Source organism: Bombus vancouverensis, unplaced genomic scaffold (assembly GCF_051014615.1).
Source record: "Bombus vancouverensis nearcticus unplaced genomic scaffold, iyBomVanc1_principal scaffold0052, whole genome shotgun sequence".
Classification (NCBI taxonomy): Eukaryota; Metazoa; Arthropoda; class Insecta; order Hymenoptera; family Apidae; genus Bombus; species Bombus vancouverensis.
In genome coordinates, this window is record NW_027468943.1 from 453,734 (window position 1) to 478,015 (window position 24,282).

The window sequence follows — 24,282 nt, forward strand, 5'->3', positions numbered from 1 at the left end:
CACGATACTTGAAATGTATACAATGTTACCAGCGTGGAAATTGTCTTGGAAACTTGGAAAATCTTTCAAGAGGAACGACATTGCTAACTGAGATTCGAGAAAGGAAAGGTAAGTAAATCCTTGCTTCTACCTAGAGCTTTTTTATTTACTTCTGACGAGTAAAGTACTGTTATTAAAATTTGATTAAAAGTACCAAGAATGTCGAGATATAAACAACCATTTGTGGAAAGGTCAGGAGAAGCAGAATTATCGAATAAACGTTATATAACTCTTAGTGATTAAGTAAGAGAAGAGAAACGAGAAAAAAGTCTTTTATCTAGGTCTTAATAAAGTATACTATATCTATCTAATTGTATACTTAAATTTATCGATCAATTATGAACATGTAATAACATTTATTTCTTTCAACTACTAATTTTTAAATCATCTGCTGTTCGGTTAATTGAAGGATGTCGGCTTTCTGTAGAAGTATTTCATATTTATTATTTAATTATGAATAAGGAAAAAACATACAAAATATAGTTTTTAAACGGTTTATTATTTATAAAGAGAAACTTTGACTCGAGATATATATACTATATATATACTATTTACTTACAATTTTTTTTTTAAGACTTCAAAGTCGAAACAAGCACAGGAAATTTCCAAGCCGGTTAACAGAAACTTGAATGAGACAAAAATAACCTTTAGATATCTATATGTTCTTCTTCCCCCCTGTTGCTTCCACGTAACTCTTATCCTATTGGTGGAGCTGTGCTGATATGTGAAATTATGACTACATAAAAACATCCGGAAAGACTCATTGAATGATTTTATAGTTTAAGGTTAATAAATTTCCATAAATTAAAGTTGAAAATTTATGAGAACATGTTTTCTGTAACAAAACTTAGTAAAAACAAACTAGTAAGGTTTATAGATTCTTTAATGATTATGTATGTATTCATAAACTAGTTCGATAAACATCGTTCGATAAAACGTCGAACAACACACAACATTGAAGCGCGAAATTTCAAATTCAAGGAAAGATAAATAACAAATATTGCGAACAAATGATATTAAATTTACAATAATCTCATGTAAGAAAAAATAAAAGGGATAAAAGTAGTACAGAAGATAAAAAAATCTATAAAACTGGTGGCTGGGAAATAGAAAATATATAAATTTATGTTATTAGAGTTTAGTACTTCTGTCGATCAATGTGTTACGACCGTTCGCGGAGAGACGCAGTCGCAGTAGCGAGAGGCGTAAATTCTCGCTACGATTCGGTGAATCGACGCCGCGAAGTAGTCGTTCCCCTGTTTCGGTTAAGATAAGAGGTGGTTAAATGAATATGACACAGTATAGTAAGTTATATTTCACCGTTTATTCCAACAACTTATAACGAAGGCAGTTACGCTGGTGCGTATGTACCAGATTTTTTTTTTTATTTATTTGTTGATATTACAATCAATTCTCGCGTTGAGAATATGTACGAGATGAATGAGTGACTGATCTGTGGGTGTGTCCTACCCGGTGGAAGGATATTGACCGTTCGAAGGATGTGAAATCAGAACTGTCTTGGGAGACGATGCTGTCTCGGAGGAAAGCTAAGGATGGGTGTGTCTAGCGCACGGGACCATACGGATTTGTTGGTGACGATTTTAGTTAGGAGAGTGAAGGAAGTGGCTTCGTTGTTAATTGGTTAACGAAGGGTCTTAACCGCCCTCGAGAGAATGTGGTTAGTGGGAGGAAAGTTGCAGCATACGTGAGAAAAACTAACTTTCCCTTGTCCAGTCGGGGTAGACAATAGTCTTTAGAAATTCTTCGGAAACAGACGTTTGTTTGGTTTGAAGGACCTTTTCTAGGAAATCTATGAGATTTATGGAAGGTACTTGAAACTATGGAGGATACGCTGCGAGTATCCGGTGACATCTCGTTGCCATATTGCTCGCGGTGCGACGTAACAAAATGGAATAGAAAGATTATACCACAGACGAAATTATACTTTATACTTTATTATACTTTATACTTTATTATTACATTACATCAATTGACATCTTTGGAATTACAACGATTCGATACACATTTTAACGTTTTAAACGTTTTAACGTTTAACATTCTAACATTCAGTTAGAACTTTGTATTGATTAGAGATATTGTAACGACCAGAAATATCGATACATATATCAATACTTTTACCTCGAAATTCGTAGATTCGTACTCTTCATTGTCCATACAAATTGTGTCATATATGTCCAAACCAAATTTAATTTCCAATTTAAAACCAAAATTCTTTTTCGAAAATGGCACTTCCAATTCTTCTTATTCTCACTATTTAATTGCTAGCCGTATCAAGTAACAACGAAAAAAATAATAATATCTAAACGTTAAGCAGGTCCATATTTTGGGGGATACAATTAAAAAAGTAAATCGTCGGTGGAATATTGTTTCATCTATCAAGAATTTTGGAAGATATAATTAGAAAGGGTAGAAAATTGTACTCCTTATCGAGCATTTTTTGAAATATGATTGAGAAAGTGGAATCTGGATAGAAAATTGTTTTACCTACGAAGCATTATAAAAAGTAAGTTTAATAAAACTATACCTTGGATATTTCATATATTTTTTCATATTATACGCATTCGTTAAAATTTTACACTCCCAAACATCCTGCTATACTTGCACAAAAAAGCGCAGTCTAGTAATATCCCCCTCACTGCTCCTCGCATTTTCTTTCTAATCATCTCTCGTTCGCTTTTCCTGATATTATTCTCAGCGTAAGTTCAGAGTGGCGGTTTTTAAACTCAGGAACGCGCGGCTGTTCGTTAAATGAAATATCAAACGTAAGAATTGCCGCAGTCTTAACGCGAGATAATTCATTTCGTGGCACAGAGCGCACGTCGTTGAATATTAATTCATATCTCATATAAGTTGCGAATAAAAAAAGCAGATAAAAGAGGACAAAAATCCGATAATTACCGCGAATCTTTACGCAATTTCAAGAAATACAAAAGAAATTTGTTTGTAAGCATGCTACTAAGTATTATTAGAAGTACTGTACTTTCGATATTTTACATATTCTTGCATATTTTCTACATTTTTCTGTATTTTTGTATCCTTAAACTTTCCGTAAACGCGTAAACGTCTGCGTTCTGACAATGACAAGGAAGATTCTACTGATAAAAATAAAGCATCGAATTTCACCGAACTCTCAGAAATGTAATTCTCAGATCACATAAATTAAAAAGAAAGAACAAAAGAAAATACAAATATATATATATACATACGTAGCCACAAATCAATTTGGATCACGACAGATAAAATAGGTAGCAATAATGTCTCCACGAACATTATCATAATTTATTGGAATTTACATAAAAGCCAAAGAATGCTATTGTTTCAATGACACGGCGTTTTGTCGAGTTAGATAAATACGAATTGTGTGTTTGAACAAGTGTTCGGTCGTGTTTCACGCGACGAAAAAGGAAATCACAAGACAAGGTGTCGCCTCGTTGGAAGCAACAAATCGCAATACGAGGGTGGAAATTGGGTGACACCGGGAGGATTACGAGGGATGAGAAATCTGTCGAGAGCGTGAAAGGCTCGCGGTCACCGGGTTTCTCCAGTTCTGTCGCTTTTAACGCCGAGTTCTTCCGCTTCGAGGATAGAAGCTGCGAAATATCGAGGCCATTGTCCAAAGATTTTCAAGAATATCCGATGCAACGTCTTGAAATTTACGAGAGCAAGTCTGATAAATTCTTATCTCTGGTCCATTCGTGGCCAACTTTTTAATACCCTCGTAACTTGTAACGACAAATAAAAATATTGGTACAGGCCAATTTTTTTTTGGATAAAATCTTGTGTGAATTTACGATTCTTCGTTTAATTTTTTTCCCTTATTGTCTTTACATATTTGGAGTTTAAACGCGTTATAAGTACGTTTTTTTTTTTAACATGATTACGTAGAATTCTTATTCTGAATAAATTATTTGTTTCCGCTTCATAACTGTTTCTAAATTACAGTGCATTTAATCTTGAAATGCACAGTAACATTTTATACTTTTCACGTTCTAAGGAATTTTCAGGATCGGTTAAAAATTAAATTACACTAATGGTAATACTCAATATTAATGTCAGACGTGGATACTTCACTGTTTCGTATAATAATTTGTTATCTTGGCATCGATCAAGGTATTTAATATACAAAGCGTACAGATTAATAAGAATTTTAATTAATCCTTCTTCTATAGTATTCGCCGTTCCTTTCGAGCTCGTACCAATTCAAATAGACTTTCGAATAGATTTCAAAGATTTGTCTGTTCAAATAAAACGCGATCTTTTTTATTTCCCTATCAGTCGTCCCGTTACTGTTCCGTTGTTTCCAACAGATTGCAGATTCGTTTAAAAAACATTTGTAACGAAAAACAAACCCACTCGCAGAAATGTTATTCAATATCGCATTTATAACTTTCATAGACATCCTCCTCTCATTGCTATCATTGTAAACAGATTGAAACTTCGTTTGCAAACACTCGCGATTAAAAAAAAAAAAAGAAGAATTAATCTTAAACAATTTTATCTTGTGCTCCATTTATAATTTTCATAATTGTCTTCCCGACGATGTATCATTTTAAATGGCTTTTTTCTATCCATCTATGTTGCAGCGAGATCAACGGTCCTAATTACTAAATTGCACGATGTGTTCATACAAATTCACTTTTTATGAACGCGATGAAACGAAATGAAACCTAAGTAGAGATTTGTTTTCTCATCAAGTATAACGAGTTTTACACTTTGGATAGATTGCCTCGTTGTGAGAAGGTCTTAATCGTTTATAATTGCGATTAAGTAATTGCAATAAGTCATATTTTTAAGAAACGTTCTCACATGCTGTCACACACTCTAATTAGAAAAGGATCATGAAACATTCGGTTTATGATATTATTTGTTTGTAAATCTTCCTGCTTCCGGAAACTTTTTTAAATATGAAAATATTTATATACAAAATTAAATATTTTTTTCAATATCAACACTTCTTGCGTTTATGTTGTCCTAGTCAGAATTATATTATTTCGTGTATCCTGTTGCTTTTTATATGATAGTCCTCCCGTTGGTCACGGATTCGTTATCAAGCCTGAGGCCCTCGTCGCTAGTGTAACTATCGACAATAAAGGTACCCCACGCGCGACCGGACGATGGAGAACTTCAACGCAGAACCGCTACCTCCCGCGAGCCCTCCCCGGGAGGGCGCCTCGAGCTCGGACTCGGAGATTCAGACTCGACATATATATTATTATATATATTATATATACTATTATATCTATATAATATATGTATTTATATCTATAAATATACGTATAAATATATCTATTTAAAAAAATAAAGTTGACCTTCATATATCGCCAATAATATCGCGTGCGTATAAAGAAACTAATTACATTTAATTATTACATTTACATACATTTAACTATTATTACATGCATTTACATACATTTAATTATTATTTTTTTCATAATTATATCTCGTTTGAAATATTTTTCGACATAATTAATTGTTTCAAAAACACATATTCCAGCCTTCTAAATGATTTATTTTGCGTATTATACGAATTATTCCATCTATAAATAAATTGTTCTCTATACACACAAACACGCACACAGTCTGTTAATTACACGAGTTAATTGTATCATTTTTCTCGATAAGTTGACAGAGCAAGGAAAATGAGCGACGAACCTACCTACAAACAAATCTACTTCAATGCCCGTGGTCGTGCCGAACATATACGGTACATATTTGCATATACTGGCATCGAGTATACCGACGAGAGGATCCCCGAAGAACTCTGGCCTGAATACAAGGATTGTAAGCGTGAAGAATCGATTTTTACTTTCATCGTTCAACTCTCAGGTATCTACCATTTACTCAAACTTTTCTGTATATAAAACTTTCGTTTCACGTGCAGGCTAAACTTACTTAAAGTAAAATTTCATACGGAATAAAGTCGAACTTTTCATTAAGTTTTGCTTCCGTAATATCGTGTTTATCGAATACCAACTTAATTCACTTACGATTCTCGAATTTTTGTGTTGCAATCTTTATTGTTTTCAATGAATCGAAGCATTTCGAATATTTTGAGAAAACCGTAAATAGGTGACTTAAAATAGGAATACAAAAATACTTCTACGTTTCTCGTTAATTTAAAAACTTTTTAGGACTTGTCGGAAAAAAAGGATAAAAAATTGAAATCAGTTCGGAAATGAACAAGAACATAGCTAAAAAGTCGAAAGAACAAAGCAGACATAAAATTCGATCTTCCGTTGCGACATTTCTATCGTAAATAGTATAATAAAAGTTTTACGCAACCTAGTCTTCGATATAATCTTATATGTCGCTTGCAGATAGAGAAACCAAAAATCAACGTAAGTCTGTAAATCAATCCTGTCGGTGTAAAACACAAAATTACGTTCGCAAGAGACATTCGATTTATATTCCTTGCATTTCAATTTTCATTACAAGAACCGTGTACATTTTCTAATATCTTTTCCGTGTCTGGTATTATGCGACGTGAATTTTTTATTCGCAGTTGTAAGTCCACTATCATTGCATAAGGTCTTCCTTATGCAATGCTGCAAAACGATACTGATCGTTCCTCGTACATTCAGTACACCGCATCGGACAGATTCGTTCCTTTCCGTGAGAATTACAAATTTTATACTCGATCATTTATCCTTGATTTTAAAAACTTTAGGTTCTTCCCAACAGTCAAAAACACGCGATACCTTGTCCATCGTAATCGTAAGAAAAGAAAAAAAGGAGAAAGAAGACATTTCTGTATTTCTTTACTAGGCCATGTTGATTAAAACCGAAATGATTTCGATTCATTTATTCACAAGAACGCAACGGCCTCGGAAGCTGTGTTGTGCTTTCCTATCGATCGTTTCCCTCTACACAGTGTTCATATGAGCCATGTTTGTTCTTAGCAATGCCTTATAAAATGCTGCCTGTGCTGGAGATAGACAGGAAACCGGTAGCGCAGAGTAACGCTGTGGCGCGATACTTGGCGAAGAAGTACGATCTAATGGGAAGGAACGAATGGGATGCGATGATATGCGACGTGCTCGTCGATGCTCTTGGAGATTTGAAGCAAGGTGAGTAACTGATGAGATGACTTTGCATTTGTCTCACCACAGAGACAGACGTTTAAGAATTCATTGTGAAAAGACGTGTACAAACAAGATACGTATGTCTTTCCGTTAAGCGAATGTTACAGTTTGTTTGCAAAAGTCAGTTTTTAGATTATAGAATCGTAGATAGAATTTAGAGGATAGAAACTTTTAGTAGTCACTTTTAGTTTAGTAAAGTCTTATCGACAATAAGCAGACTACGTTATGATACAACGATTCCAACTGAAGATTTCTATCGACATCACGAATTCGATGGCTTCCAAATTTTCTTCTCTGCAATCTCAGACGCTCAACTCGAAAGAATCTTTTAGATCCCCCGACAAACACTCGACTCAGGTTATCTATTATCGTAATCTTCCTACGGGATTTTTTTAACTGCGTTGCGTTAACGAATAACGGGATAACATCACGTTTCTCTCAACGCCTTTCAACGTTCTACAACTTTTATTCTTTGCAAATCCCTGTCTCTATATGATAAACGCTGGTTATCCGCGGAATTTACGATTTCAATTTCTTTAACGAGATATTTATCATATTACACAATTCCTGTAAATGTATTTGTAATTATATCGCCGAAGAATTGTATTTAATTAAGCTATGAAGTTGTGGAATCGTGAGAAGGATTATTTTTATAGAACTGTCTAATTTCCATTCGACATTGATTCAGGATACACATTACTCTTTTTTACATAATACCAGTTTTGTCATTTTTAATTAACAAATACCTCCAAAGGTTGAAGTTTCTAAAATTATCCATTAAATTCTGACAATAAAATAAAAATCCAAATTCTTCCTAAAAAGCTAGTGATCTTTAGTTAAGAGTTCGATTTTTCACATGTTTCAAGGTAAATTAAAAAAATTGTTTAATAGAGGAGGTACAAAATAAATGTATACAAACCTTTTTTCAGACGACATGGGCGGACTTCGTGTTTGCAGCGGCCCTTGAAAATTTCGAGTATATGTTTGGGGCATCAGCTTTGGATAAATATCCAGCTCTTCGAGCATTGAAGAAAAGGATTCATAGAATACCGGCTATTTCTGATTGGCTGATTAGGCGCCCATACACAAACAGCTAAAAAGCTAAAAACGTGTGGAAAAAAGATGACCAGTACACCACTACATATATGTAGTATCGTGGACGAAAGGCCTAAGAAATATCGGGCGAACTATGAACAATGTCGCGAGAGCCGAGGCGCCGTCGGGCCCATCAATGTGTCATTGGTCTTTTCAAGTGCATAGTTTCGTGGAAAAGACCTACGTGACCCTGGCTACGAGCGTCTGCAGAACACGTGTGCGGCGGGCCTAGGAAAAAGGCAATAGAATGCGACAACGGCCAGAGTGTGAGTCGAGAAACAGAGTGTGAGTCGAGGAGCCGAGTGCGAGTTGAGCGGAGACAGAGTTTGCGAGTGGCGTTGCCGAGAGAGTGTTGATTGCGTTTTGGTAAAAGTCGAGTCGCTATCTAGTTATTTAGTTGCGCTGTTTTCTGTACGTTTGGCGTGAATAGTTCAGGTTGAACAACAATCGTCTTTTTCTGTCTGATTAACATCTCTATTGTCCACTCCTTGTAAATACATTATATCACGATATTACATATTTTTGGGGGCTCGTCCGGGATTGGACAAGACAGAAAACGAAACGGTTTAACAGAGCTATTCGAGCTAGTTGTGAATTTACCGGTACGCGGTGCGGTAAAAGACGATATCGTTGACTGTTTAAGTTTGTGTAGTGTGAAAAATGGCAAACGTTGGGGGCGAACGATTGTCGGGTGAAGAGGGTTCGACGCTGGAGGAGCTGAGGAGTAAGCTCGCGCGAATGAACCTCCCTATATCGGGTGCGAGGTCAGTGCTGATTGCAAGGCTGAATCGGGCGTGTAGTGCTGGAGAATCGTATCCTAAGGGATCGACGGGCGGTGAAGAGCTAACCGGTCAACGAGATTTAGGAAACGTACAGAGAGCTGAGCGTGATTGTAACGAAGATGAAGATGTTGAGAAAATGAATACGAAGGAGTTGAAGGAGCGCCTCGCTAGTTTGGGTTTAAAAACGACGGGCAGAAAAGTAGAATTACGCGCACGGCTACAAGCGGCCATGGATGGTAACGACATATCGTCGGAAGAAGAAAGCGACGACGAAAGTGAGGATGAAGATGACAAGAAAAACGCAAGAGGATACAAGAGAGATACGCGAAGGGTGTGAGGCGAATGAAAAGAGAGTGTGAGTGTTTGCGTTTCGTCCCGGGACTACCGGTGGACTCGTCAGTAAGGCTATGTCCGGTAGTCCCTGCCTTAGACGTAGAGGGAGTCTCGCTAGGTGCGGTATTTATATCAATCGCTCGTATATTCGACCGCTAGCGAGTTAGACAGACAGACTCGTTGTCGTCGTAGCCCTCTAGTGTTGGCGGTTGGTACCCGCGGATCGCCCGGGAGGTGTTGCGCCGCGTTGATGCCTCGACCTGTCGGCGTCCTGTTGATACCGATCCGCCACACAGCCTCCCCCTAGCGCTATAGCGTGACCCCAAAGCTATATAGCGCGATACAAGTTAGAGGGAATGGCTCGTCGTCGATGATGGAAGGCTGATCGTCGTGCGGACGTGGTGGTTGTCGCCTCCTCTGACGTGCTGCTGGAGGTGATGCCCATGAACTATTGCAGTGGCTACATCACTTCCTGGCTTGGTCGTCGTCGGTGGTTGGCTCCTTTCCTGACTCCTTCTCCAAAGGTGCGTGTTCGTTGTCGGTGGTCACCAATGAGGCTAATGAAAAGAGAGGGAGAGTGTTTGCGTTTCGTCCCGGGACTACCGGTGGACTCGTCAGTAAGGCTATGCCCGGTAGTCCCTGCCTTAGACGTAGAGGGAGTCTCGCTAGGTGCGGTATTTGTATCAATCGCTCGTATATTCGACCGCTAGCGAGTTAGACAGATAGACTCGTTGTCGTCGTAGCCCTCTAGTGTTGGCGGTTGGTACCCGCGGATCGCCCGGGAGGTGTTGCGCCGCGTTGATGCCTCGACCTGTCGGCGTCCTGTTGATACCGATCCGCCACAGGTGTATCAGGACCGTGATGAATATTGTCGAAGGGCATGTCTTGGTTCGACACTGAGTTTTAGAGACGTCGAAGATGCATTAGAGTCGTTTAGTGGCGACAAAGGTGAAAATATCGAACGATGGTTCGAGTCGTTCGAGGAAGTCGCTGATACGTGCATGTGGTCGGATGGGCAGAAGGCAGTCTACGCCAGGAAGCTGCTGAAGGGATCAGCGAAAATATTTGCGAGCTTCGAGTGTCATGCCAGGACTTGGCATGTGTTGAAGAGGGGGCTAGTGAAAGAATTTTCGAGGAAAGTCAACAGTAGGCAAGTACATCAGAAACTTGAAGAAACAAAAAAGGAGAGTGATACATAGTACATGTTTGGCTTACATGTACCGCATGCTCGAAATAGCCAGCCATGTGGACATAGAGGAGGAAGCAAAGGTGGAATACATAGTGGATGGAATAATAGACGACGAGAACAATAAGGCTATATTGTACGGCGCTACGTCAATCAAAGAGTTGAGGAAGAGGTTAGTGATGTACGAAGAGCAGAAGAGTCGCAGAGCAAAGTCGATTGTGAAGCCGGCTAAAACCCAGAAGAACGGGAAGCCCAGTCAATCTGTAGATGCAATGATGAAATGAGGATGCTTCATTTGCGGTAGTGAGGATCATCTAAGTGTTAAGTGTCCGGAGAGGGGAGAAGGTGTTAGGTGTTCCGAGTGCAGCGGATTTGGACATATTGCAGCGAGGTGTATGGCACGACCGAAAGAGACTTGCGTAGTGTCAAGATCCGAAAAGGGGAAGTATGTGAAGGAAGTAATCGCAGGAATTAAGCTTCTATTCTCTGAAATTACTCTCAAATCTCAGAGTCAACCCTTCAAATTCTCCACACTGGATCTTCGATTCTTAATATTTGTAATATCGTAGAATAGCTTTGATTGGAGATCGGCTGAAATTAGAAAACACCGTGTACGTCGTCTTTCGTGGTTTGTTTATATCCAAGAGCGCCTAGTAACAGTGACGCGAGAAAAGATAAGCAGCGTCGAAACAGAAGTACGGTTCCACATTTCAAGGAGTGGCAGTCGAGAGGCCAGAGTATGTGAGCCGAAAAGTGTGCGTGTGTGTGTGTGAGAGAGGACGAGAGCAAGAGCGAGCACGACCGAGCAGGAGTGTATTGGCGAAGATCAGAGCTAATTGAGTCGTCGAAGAGTAGAGTCGTTGGAGGTTTCGAGTCGTCGAAGAGTAGAGTCGTGAGAATTGATAGAGTTGTTAGAGAGAGAGAGAGTGTGTGTGTTAGATTCGTTGTGACGAGAGTGATCAAATAACTGCAAAGTTATTTGATATAGATACGAGTATTGCATTTAGTTTCCGTTAAATAAATATCGTCCTCTGTCCAATTTATATTTGTATATTCAATTTAATATTAATAAATTGTAAGTAATCGGAAAAAAATTTCTGTCCTTATTTTCCGATATTACATATTTGAAGCATAAATTAAAAATCGACACATGACTACTTCAAAGAAATTAGCCCGAACGAGACATAACTCGTTCATCGTGGTTTTCGCGCGAAGTAAATATGCGGTTTCTCAATCGTTGTGAGATTCCAACGACGTTAATTCTGTCGAAACGGCGACGCGCGACGACGATCGCACATTCTGTTGCTAGCGAGTGCCTGCAAATCGCGACGATATCGAGCGTAAAGACTAAGCGCAAAAATGGAGGACACTCGGCGGGGAATTGGAAATGCTCGATGACGAAAGGTATTTCAAGGTGTAATTACATCCATCTCCAATTGGATCGCACCTTCGTTCGGTTGCTAGGTCAACAACCTTCGATGTTATTCAAATAATGCAACGGCTGGGGCAGCCGGTAGCGAGTCGTAAAAGTTTCAATAAAACACGTTCCTGCTAGTGAACGTATGTTAAGACTTACACCGAGTTTTATTTCGCTACGCCGTTTACTAGTTCGAAACGATCGATTGCATAATAGTAGCTGTTTCTTTCATCTCGGAAACACGATCGTAAACGGTGACAACGATCCAGCTTATTCCTGATCGTGTTAATTTCCACGCAAACTTTGTAAACATTATACGTCGCGACGCTCTCGTTAACGCGTCATTCCCTCCAACTCGAAAGTCTTGCAACTTTGGTGATCCGTTTTCTGTGTAAAATTGGTTACGAGCATCAGGGAACTTATCGTCGTAATCGGTAAATTGTTTATTAAGGACCTACAGCTTTTAAGGATTTCTCTCTAGAGATTTAGAGATTAGAAGTTTCATTAACGCGTTATCGTGTCTCTAACTCGATCTTTTTTCGTGTAAATTGGTCACGAGACTTACGAGCTTCGTTGTAAATAGAAGATTAGTAATATTTCGTAGTTTCGTGATAGTATATAGACATTTTAGTTCGCTTTTCGCTCGCATCGGCGCTATGAAACGGATCAATATCTCAACACTTTCCTTTAGTTCTACGAATCATCTTTCGACCGGCTTTTCTTGGCCTACCGTTTCCTAACGCTGTCCTAATACTATCGTCTTGCTGAGATCCTTTTTCCGATTGTATCTTCTGCTTATTTTATTATAAATCCGAACTTTCATTCACGTCGTATGTTTTACAGCGTAAAATCCGCTAGAGCGTTCCAATAAATGTAACCAGTAGGTGCTCTAATACTCAAACACACCTGTGCGTATCTCTGCATATTTGCTGAAAAAAAAGATGAATCTTACGTTACATTTTCAATATGCGTAATAAGCCGAAAATTTCTCTGATGCTAATCCTTCGTAACAAAAGGATGGCATCACTATATGCATGAAAATAGCATTTGGCAATCGTTAGAAACACAATACATGGATATATATGTAGTTGCCAAATTAACCTTCGCGGTGTTCAAAGTGAACGGCTAGAAACGATTGCTTTTTGCTATACGCGCATGGTTCGATTGCACCATAATTCGTTATTAAGACGTTTCGAGAGAGGCAAAGGATGTGGTGTCGCAACGTGTTGCGCTCGCACAATGCTCCTTGGATAAAATTCCCGGAGCGCGTATTATCGCGTACGCCGCGCGAACGCGTTGAACCTTCGCGCAAACAATGAGAGCGTGAAGGCGAAAAAATAGCGTCGAGCACGTAACATTCGGCCTGATATCGTTGATTGGCCGCGAATCGTCAACATGCACGGGACAGTTTTACGTAAAGACATTCGATCCGTACAATTATGTTAAGACGTCGACCATAGAACGTACTACGTTGATGCAATTAAAATTTCAATGAAACAGGAGAACGCGCGAATAACTAGTCACCCCGTTGTTGACCATAACGTACAAATACTTTTGTTTAAGAGCTGCTCGTTAGTGTTTACCGCGTGCAGCGATTAAGTGACGAACAAATTACGTTCAAAGGGTATAGAGCTCGTTCTCGATTAAAATTCTCCTAACTTTCTAATGGTATTAGAAATTATAACTTGAACGTATGTACGCGACTGGCAATAAATATCAGGACAGCCGCGGATATTTAGTATAAATCGAATATGTGTTCCATTGTCCTTAATTTCTTTTATTATCGATTATTATTATTATAATTTTTATATTAATATTAATATTATTTAATATTTTAATATTAATATTATTTAATTTATTCTATTATTGATTCGTTCCATTCCGTTTACGTCATAATACGTAGCCTGCGGATTTTTACGCATATTTTTCAGAATATAAAGGAAGCGAAAGAAAAAACTAGAAGCTGGATAAAAAATTGTTTTACCTCGATTAAACGTTACAAAGCGTGCTACTTTCCGATGTTTTTTTATATTTCCACGTGTCACACGTGTACTTTGCAATTTTGCCCTTTCAGATTTCACAGAAATGCATAAAACTTCCGTGACCTAATTTTTTGGCACGTGCACGTGCTTCAAAATAAATTCGATGATATTATATACCAGATTATAGGAACCAGAAATGAAGAGTTCTACAACGATGGAATGGGTAAATGATTGTCGATCAGACGAAAGACAATAGCAAACAACGATATAGCGATGATTAATTAATGTAAGATTTTTTCCTTTCAGCAAACAAAAATAGAACTTAACGAACTCAGTAATTGATAAATGATTACGTATAAGATAAGTGCATTTTCCAACTGTGAGTCATAGTTTAGCCTGTGAGTTTAGTTTAGCCTAGATAGGATCTTAGCTTTGGAGTAAATAAGTATAATAGTAGCAAAAAATCGATAGAATTGTTAAAAGGCTGTGACTAATCCTGGTCGACTGGTCAGTTATCATCTGAATCTATTGTTATTTTGCTAGTATACTTTTCGAATCATTTTCAGCTATTCTATGGGCAAGCATTCGTTTCTTTCGCGCATGCCACGTATCATTCGCTCATTAACTCGTTTTTGAAAGCTTTTACCGGCGAATGAAAAACGTAACGTACACTTGCATAATGCGTTCGAAGTGTTCGTTCGTTCAATATTCATGTAAAGGTTAGGCGATACGCGTGATAAGTCGCGATGCTACGAGATGTGATTAGATGCGGATGTTAATGTCTTGTAAATACCTTTCCTCGACTATGATAATCATCGAACACTAAGAATTTCGCAAATCGATGCAATTAATCGGTGATCTTGTGGGAAGAAATTTCGATATCACGATAATGTTAACGATAGTATGTTAATTACGACTAGTACCGTTACTGTTACATTGTTTCATAATTAGTATTAGTTTAATATAGTCAACGACTCCTCCGCAAGCATCCGTGCAAGTGTTATTTATTATTATGCTCACCTTCTATTGGAAAGTTCTTGCCTTGCTCAGCAAGTCTTTTTGATTTTTTTCCTGTAGAACTTCCGCGTGTTACCGATTTTTATGCTATGTACGTGTTTGTAGGAGAACTTTCTCTGAGCCGCGAAGTTTTCTTTCGACGATTCAACGATCGAAAATCAAAGAGAACCAATGTTCTCTCTTTCGATAAAGTATGTGATGATAGCCATTGCCAAAATTATTGATATATTTATCTGGTTGAAGACAATCTAGCAAATTATACAGCAAGCCTAATGAAATAATAATAATCTTTATCATTAAATTGCGCCATTATTTCATAATTTCATTGAAGGATAATAGAAATTCACGAAGCCTTCAAATTGGATTTCATATTATAATAATGTAAACATCGTTTGACGGTATTATCTGGTTGTGAATAGGGTTGATTTGATTCAGACAGCGCCAGTCATCATGACATCGACTTCCTATCTCGTTATGTAACATTCATCAGAATAACAGACGCAATTACCGTCACTGAATTATCTTAATGACATTCGTTATTAATGAGTAAGTGTTTTCGACATACGTCGGAGGTCGCAAATCTTGGATCATCTTTCTTTATTATCTGTTTAGATCCAATCCAGTTCCTTCACAGAACTTCTTTCCCTTCAATTTACCTAATTTAATAATTCTTCAAAATTTTCTCATTTTCATTTCTCATTGCATTGTTTATTATATATTCTACAAACCCGTATGAACACAACGCAATAAATTGACACGATAAAAGCGTTGAGATAATAACCACGAGACAATACTCGACAATAATAATACGAGACAATAATAATCGAAAAGGCTGATGAAACAAAGGAATGAGTAATTTGTAAAGACAGGAAAACAGCAATTAACGTACATCCAGCTACAATTGAAAATAACTTTCTTCGCTTTAAATGAAATTCCAGTCAAATACGTTTTATCAGACTCGACTAACAATCAATATTATTAGCTCAATAAATACTCGAGATTCCCAATATTTTTTGTCGAGTTTCAAATAGAAAGTTAATTACTCGCTTGTCGGAACGTCCATCGGCATCGAAGACCGTGAACCAATCTACGTTATCTTCTCCTTCATTTCAGGCTGTCGCTGGCGATACCAGTCAACCGCGAAGGTTACTCGAGATGCAGCATGTACGATGTAAATTACACGGAAATTTTGCTAAATGGAAGCCACGTACTAGACCCATCGTGGCCAACGAAAGATTGCCAACAAGGATGGGAATTTAATTATACCACCGTCCCTTATGCGTCTGTGGCATCCGAGGTGACAGAAAATGTTCGACTTGTAATTTCCTGCTTTTTGAATATTTTATCTGTTCCTATCAATCAATCCCTTTATGCTGTGTATGTCGTATTCGATTATTTGCATGATCTATTTCGATAAAAAATAAGCGTAGTGTACAATTTTTGGAAAGAAGGAAGAACGATGGAAAGGGTCGAATAAACGTTTGTGGAAAGATCGATAGTTCAGAAGTGGGAAAATTAACAATGTCGATTTCCACAGAGGAAAATTATAGTACGTAACAGAATTACTAGTACATATTGCAGTAATAATTAGTGCATGTAGTGAAATTACAGAGTACATTCTAAATTCAAGCGTTACATTGCCAAATAAAATACAATCTGAAAATGAAACTGAAAATGAAAATACCGGATTGAAAAGAAACTTTAATAAAACGTTATAACGAGCAACAGCGCGAACACACAGATTTGTTCGACATAAATTGCAAGACTTTTTGCTCCAGTGGATTTCCATGAACTTTGCGTCGCTCGTCAGGAGGAGAATTATTCATCGAGGGGTAGGAAGCATCCAGAAGAAGGACGCGAGAACGCGCAGGGTCTTAAGCTTCTCCTTCTTTTTTCCTCAAAGGGAAAGGAAAAAGGACAGAGGCGCGCTTCATTAGGAATTTCGAAACTTTGATCGAAAATTCGTTTAATCGAGGCGTTGAAATTGCTATAAGATTCCCGTGATGCTGATAGTGATCAGAAGTAAATCATTCGACTGTAGTTTTCTGTTGCAGCTGGGATGGGTTTGTCAGTATGATGCACTGCCAACCATAGCTCAAAGTATCTTCTTCATCGGCGCTATCTTCGGAGGATTAATTTTTGGATGGGTTGCTGATCAATATGGAAGAATACCAGCTTTGCTCGGAGCTAATTTAATGGGATTTCTCGCTGGGGTGGCTACTGCGTTCACGGGTAGCTTCTGGCAGTTCACTTTGTGTCGTTTTTTCGTTGGATTCGCCTTTGATAATTGCTTCACTATGATGTACATATTAGGTAACCGTTTTTCAATAATTTCTTTTTTGCCCTGGAATTGAGTTTGAAAGCCACACAGTGGCTACAAAAAGTACTTGTACGTATGTATCCTTATTTCCCAATGAAGCGTCTCTCTTCCTTTTTTTTAAATCAGTTTTTACGTTTCATTTTGATAGCATTAATTATTTATAAGCATGTATGAAAGTATTACAAATGATACGAAAGCTAATATTTTAATCAGTCTTATCTTAAGACTTAGTCTTAATTAATTGGTATATATATAAATGACGTATATATATAAATGATTTACGACTGACGTTTCTACAAGTATATGAATTTTGCAACAGAACTCACGTTGCCATGCAACAATTTAAATGAAATTGAAAACCATTCAAAGTTACGAAGAAAGATGCTTAAATACATATGAATATACATGAGGTCATACATATTTATTTTTCAACTGCGGCGTTTATATCAAAGAGAGGGAGAGAGACAGAGAAAAATTAATCTTCCTGTTTTATAAGAATTTCATGCAAGATAAAAATATGAAACTTTAAGATAGTTGGATTTATATATACCATTGAATATTTATAATATTTAAAGGTAGTTAGTTCGCAATTGTTACGCCGGGAGACTCTCTGCCTGGCCCAGGTCACACACCGCGGGCCAGACGGACGGTCGCGTTTTCCTCGCGACCGCGTCTCTCCGCGAACGGTCGTAACAGCAATCATTTTCTATACTAATATTTTCCCTCTGTACTCGCGATCAATTATAATTTTGTTTTCTCTTTTAACGAGACAATATTCTGATTACAAAGGATTAGTTGTTCAAAATTGCTTTTCATTTCTGGACAACTATAGCATACCAGGGTTTTCATAAATTTTCACTTCCCAACGGAAAGCGAAGGTAACGAATGAATGGTTCTACAACGAACGCTTCCACAACTATAAATCCATGTATATATATACATACATACATGTATATGGTTTTAATTAAAATGAACATCTTCTTCTAGCAAACTTATTTAAAATTCGTAAAAATAACACATAATAATATAAAACAATCAAGTAACATTTTAAATATTCCATTGAAAATTCTAATAAATTGTTTAATATAAGATCGATATAATTCATGCTGAATTCATTGTCTGATATCCATAATACAGGCAATTTATAATACAAAATTTTATTATAGCTCTACATGAAAAAATTTCAATTATAATACTGTAGAAATATATTTTCCAGTTATTGTTCTAATATCAATATACTGAAGAGAAAATCTAGACTAGTCTCTGTCTTGAAAGATATTTTATACCCTGAAAGTACAGCGTTAAGACCCTGATTGAAACTTTTGAAGAGACTCTGTTGAAACGTAAGAACGCTGATTGAAAGTTCATCAGACGAGTCATTGAAACGAGTTTTCTTGATCGAATAGCAAGTTTGTCCTGCAGACAGCATTCCAATTGTGAAAATCGAGACCAAAGAAACTCAGGTGACGTGCATTAACCCTGAATCGATGACTCAAGCCGAGGTTGGAAAAATTTACAATTTGTTGGACAAAACAAGGCCAAGTTGACGAGATTCGTGAGCAAGTGGCTGGTTCGTTAATGATTTGGCGTTCGAATTTTCTTATTTCTATTCTAATTATCAAGGTCGATTAAACGATTGATCACGAATATTCGACGGAAATATTGAGAAAGAAGGCTCGATCTGTACGAATGTAAATCGTATTTTAATCAATGACTTGAGTGAGTGAGTATTGATTGAAACTAAGATAAGTGATACTAATTCGTTTCGAGCGCGTAACAAATTACATCATCGGATTCATTGATTTGCAAATAATTCTATATTCAGTTCCGTATTTATAATCGAGCGTAGCGAAGATAAAATGAAAGGGACGTGATTATCCGAGGGTCTCACAACTAGAGGAAAATCGATGGGAACGAGGAAATCCTTAATTGTAGAAACTGCGTAGAAAATACCGTGGAAAATATCATATATATTTTAATAGAAATATTTTTGTACTTTTTTTTTAAACATTAAAACTTTAGAGCTTTAGAAGCTTTATGTATTAGTATACGTATTTATACAGACTTTGAAATTCATAACAAATTTCTCTAGATAGATGCGGATTTTTTGTATTGTTTCGTATGTATACTTGTGTCACTTTTCTTTCTAACGATATTTAGTTAAAAAGTTCGTCTATATCATTTATAATAGATTTTGTTTTTATTTATATTAATGTTAATTTTATATTAATAAAAATCACTGAAATTTTCAGTATCATCATTATTTAGTATCATCGAATTTCTTTCTTCTTTATGTTCCATATTATTATTAAAATTCTCTAATAAACATTCAAGTATCCTATAGAATATTTCCATTATTTTTCACGTATTATTTGCGGTCATATTTTCCATATTTTATTATCGATAAAGTTTGAGTTGGTTCTTTAAATTCCTATTCAACATTCCAGCTAACCAGTCGATATCAATAACACGTGCCTTTCTTCCTGCCAGGATTTATAACTTATTCAAGCAGAACGTCACTCGACCAGATCGTTGAAAGCGTAGAATTCGATCAACTTCATACAACTCACATACAAACTGCAGATAATGCTAACAGTGGGAGGAAAATATGAGACTGCAAAGCGTATAAACCTAGTAGTTTATAAAAGCATTTACATATTTGCCACAGAAAATTTATATGTATGTAGAATATGTGTTATATAAAACATTCTGAAATTTCATTAGCATTGTAATGATTATATTGGTAAAGTTTGAAGCATTTCTGAAGATGCACATAGAAGTTACGAGATATTTAATGCAAACATTTATTTAGTACAAATATACAGCATAAATAGTTATCTTAAACATGTAATAAATGGTTATCAAATATCGGGATTTATTAATATAATAAATGTTTGACTATTTTTATAATTAAATATTTTTGTAATTACTGTGAAATATATAATTACGCTAAATAATTTTGTATCTTGTATATAGATTTTTAAATTTACTTAATTGAAACTCTGCATTATAATAACCGTATTTATAATTCTGACGTCATATTCGATATAATTATTATATGACTTTATTACGATCCTAATGAAATTCCAATATATTCATGAATATATAACAGAAACGTAATAATACTTTGTTGTACTAATTATGATACCATCATATATAATAAATATAAATAAATAAAAAATGTCTATAAATGCTAAGATACTTTTACGAGCCAACAGGCGAGAAGGAAGAAACGAAAGAAAAGAAAGAAGAGAACGAACGTTAATCAGTTTCGAAACGTTAACAACGTCCTTGCGTTGGACGGTGCTCGCGTTTATCGATTGGTCGCATTGCGAGATATCGGTCAGATTATTATTATTAATACGATCGTCTGTAATTTATCTTTGCTAACTGTGCCGCACGGAATCTTCGTTTACAATAAATGAGTTGTCGCTTTTGATCGAACGGTAACACGATATGAAATTACAGGGTGACGGAAACAGCTGGGAGAAAAGCGAATACTTTTTCTGCGCGAATAATGTAATGTTAAAGGCAGTAAACCTTGAGAGGCGAAGTGATGAAACGAGTGGTCTCAGAGAAGCTTCTTTACGTCTTCTTCTCCTTTCTGTATCCTTTCTATGAGAATAATATCTCGTCTTCAGAAGAGATCTCCTCGCCCTATCTACGCGTTGTAAAGGCAATACAAACTGAATGATACATATATTTAAAAAACGATATTTTGTTGGTTTTATGAATATTGATTTTTATAACGTGAGGTTCTTCTACTCTTATTTTCTATTAAATTAATGATACATATATTTTAGAATGGCTGTCGCAATGGTGATGATGATGATGATGGTGATGATGATTTGCGAAAGAAGATGTTGAAAATTACAGACAGCATAAATAATATTTAGATTTCATGGAAGTTGATTTTTGTAATGCTAGGTTCTTCTATTCTTATTTTTCATTAAATTTCTATGTAGAGAATTATTAAACATTTGGATATAACTGGGAGATTATTTCCGTTCATGCGTACCGAGTTACTCGATGGTCTCGTACCGAAGCTGATAACCAACCCAGATTTTCAGGAAAGCGATTAATAGCTTAAAATTTATTCGTGCGAGATAATAATCCAAAATGTAGTTAAAGTTTTTAAGCATTGTTTGTTAGGATTACGAGAAAATGATGAATTAACAGTTATGTATAGACACGTTATATATATGTAGGAGGTCCAGAGCGTATTGGAAAAATTTACGGCGAATTAAACAGGAAATTCCGAGATATTTGCTCAAAATATCTGATTTGTGGAATTATCCTATAGCTATTTTATTTGATAAAAATTAATTCAGGTAATTTTAGAGAATAGAAATATCTGAAACTCGTGATTTAAACGAACGTTCGTCATTTTGGTTTATTGTGAATTATAAATTGGTTCATTATGAAGCATGAAAAGTAAAATTCAATGGTACAAAGTGATTTTAAATAAGGAAGCGAGTTCCATGGTAAACATGGTTCGAGCATCGCAATTATAATGAAGCAAAAAAAAAAAAAGAAAAAAGAAACAACCACTGAGCGGTAATTATCAGGAAGCCACTAGTTACAACTAATTGAAGGTGATTCCGGATTAGAAGCAAGCCACTATTAAGTGGCTAACACGGTTGCTTCATTAAGAGCAATTACTCCCTATTTTACGGCAACTACAAATAGACGTTGTTCACTATGATATATTTCCACGTGTTTATCGCATCTTGTCCTGTTATGCGATTAAAGAGTTACAACCTTGCGTTTCTAATTTATTGGACGTATACGCACCAGACATTAATTTCGTCTACGTATTCGTGAAATTGCGAGATTCATTCATCGCGAAGGTCAGTTCAATTGTTCAAGATAACTTCTCATCGTTTTAATCTGTTTTCTTGTACGAAAATAGAGTAATATTTACTTGTCATTGCACTGTGGATATATATCGATATGTTCGTTCAGGAAGTCAATTGTTTTCATCGAATTAGACTCGACTTTCCGTAGAGAATGTTCGTTTCGACATAAATATGTATCTCAGGCTTATCGATCTTTCAATATCTACCATAAATAGCTTAACAAGGTAACACACGCTCGTGTTTGAATTATGTAAATGATCCTTTGACTCCAACGATCCGTTTATTCACAGTTAATTTATGATATTGCTAGTTACGCGTGATTCTACCTTTTGTATCTTTAAGAAATACAGGGTGATTGGTAATTGGTGGTACAAGCGGAAAGGGGGTGATTCTACGCGAAAAAAGAAGTCGAAAATATAGAATAAAAATTTAAAAATTTAAAAATTTAAAAATTTAAAAATTTAAAAATTTAAAAATTTAAAAAATTTTAAAAATAACGTCAATTGAGACAACGATCTACAGTGAGATCCGTTATAACGAGACGTGATAAAGTGCACGCGTACCGAGCGAAAATTCAAAGTCGATTTTCTCGAAAACAAAGCCTCAAACGAAAAATTTTTATTCTATATTTTCGACTTCTTTTTTCACGTAGAATCATCCCCTTTCCGCGTGTACCACCAGTTACCAACCACCCTGTATAATTCGTAAATAGAAACGTATTCTTGTCGATAAGTATCGAAACACTTACGGAAATTTAAATGGGCTTGAACAATCATCGGGAAATTATTAAAGTCCTTGTTATTAGATCTAAACACGATTTAATCGTAGAACTAAACACGTTTGTTAAATTAATCTATATATTGTATATCTACTTTTTATATATTTGTAACTCAAATTGTTCTTCTTCATATTGCGTTAAGTTGCCCCAAAAGTTTCTTTCGTTTTATATTATTTTATTGAATTACGTATGATCTATTTTGTCCCAATGAATATAATTCAATAAAATAATATAAAACAAAAAATAGTATGCGTCTATTATCTCCTTACGAGACGAAAGAAATTTCTGCGACAACCTAATATATTGTTCCATTCTTTATTCACAGAATATTTCTTTTACAGATGATTCTTCTAAATATTATGTTTTTTATTCCAGTATTAGAATACGTTGGACCAAAGTGGAGGACATTCGTGGCGAATATGTCGATCGCAATATTCTTCACATTTGCAACTTGCATTCTACCCTGGATCGCCTATTATTTGGCCGACTGGAGGATGACCTGTATTGTCACCTCAGTTCCTCTTGTTCTAGCCGTAGGTACGCCATGGTTGATACCGGAAAGCGCTCGATGGCTGGTCAGCCAAGGTCAGATAGACAGGGCCATTAAAATCCTTGGTAAATTCGAGCGAATCAACGGCACCAAGGTGCCCGATGACATCTATAGACGATTCCGGGTAAATAAACCGATTACCGCAATCTTTTCCGTATTTTCTACTTTTATGATCTTTCCTGCTTTATGTGCGTTCTATAAATACCAATTTATATGCCTTTAAGCATATCATATAATCATTTTCTTTGAATAGAAGTCTAATTGGGTCTTTTACGTAATGAAAATTTGTTTACAACCTAGTAATTTTATATCTTATTCATCACCTAAATTGCCAGCGATAAATTGCTGTCAATTTCTGTTATTGTCTGTTATTGTCTATTTCTGTAATGTTATTTATTGAATTTGTATATTGTTTTTATCTTTGAAAATTTTTATACAAATAGATTAAACATTTGGAAACTGCTCAGTCTATGAATAGATCATGGCAATATTAACATTAATGTACGATATAAGGAGATAATCGACTTTCAGAGGTTTGATGTTTTATAAAGTAAAATGAAAAAATTTGCGAACGTCCAAGTAAACTATTTCGAAAGGATCGTCTCATACAAATATAACATAAACTTTCTTCCGGATTTTATCGTAATCTTTGTACACATAACAGATTCACATAAATTTGTAAGAAAAACAGACAAACGACATTAACTAGTTAAAAATTTGCTAATAACAGGAAACCTGTGCCAGAATCTGCAAAGAGGAGAAAGCAGACAAAACGTACTCCGTGTTGGATCTATTTAGAACGTCACGACTACGGAATATCA

At 36.1% G+C, this 24,282-nt stretch overlaps 1 protein-coding gene across 1 annotated transcript in view; it reads left to right on the top strand.

Moving 5' to 3' along the window:
* The first annotated feature begins 4,098 nt into the window (after positions 1-4,098).
* LOC143304722 (glutathione S-transferase-like) overlaps positions 4,099-24,282 on the top strand; it is a 34,976-nt gene continuing 14,792 nt past the window's right edge. The window contains exon 1 of the mRNA XM_076627246.1: positions 4,099-7,127. Within this exon, the coding sequence (XP_076483361.1) occupies positions 6,962-7,127 (166 nt within the window). The 5' untranslated portion in view covers positions 4,099-6,961. The remainder of the gene's footprint in view (positions 7,128-24,282) is intronic.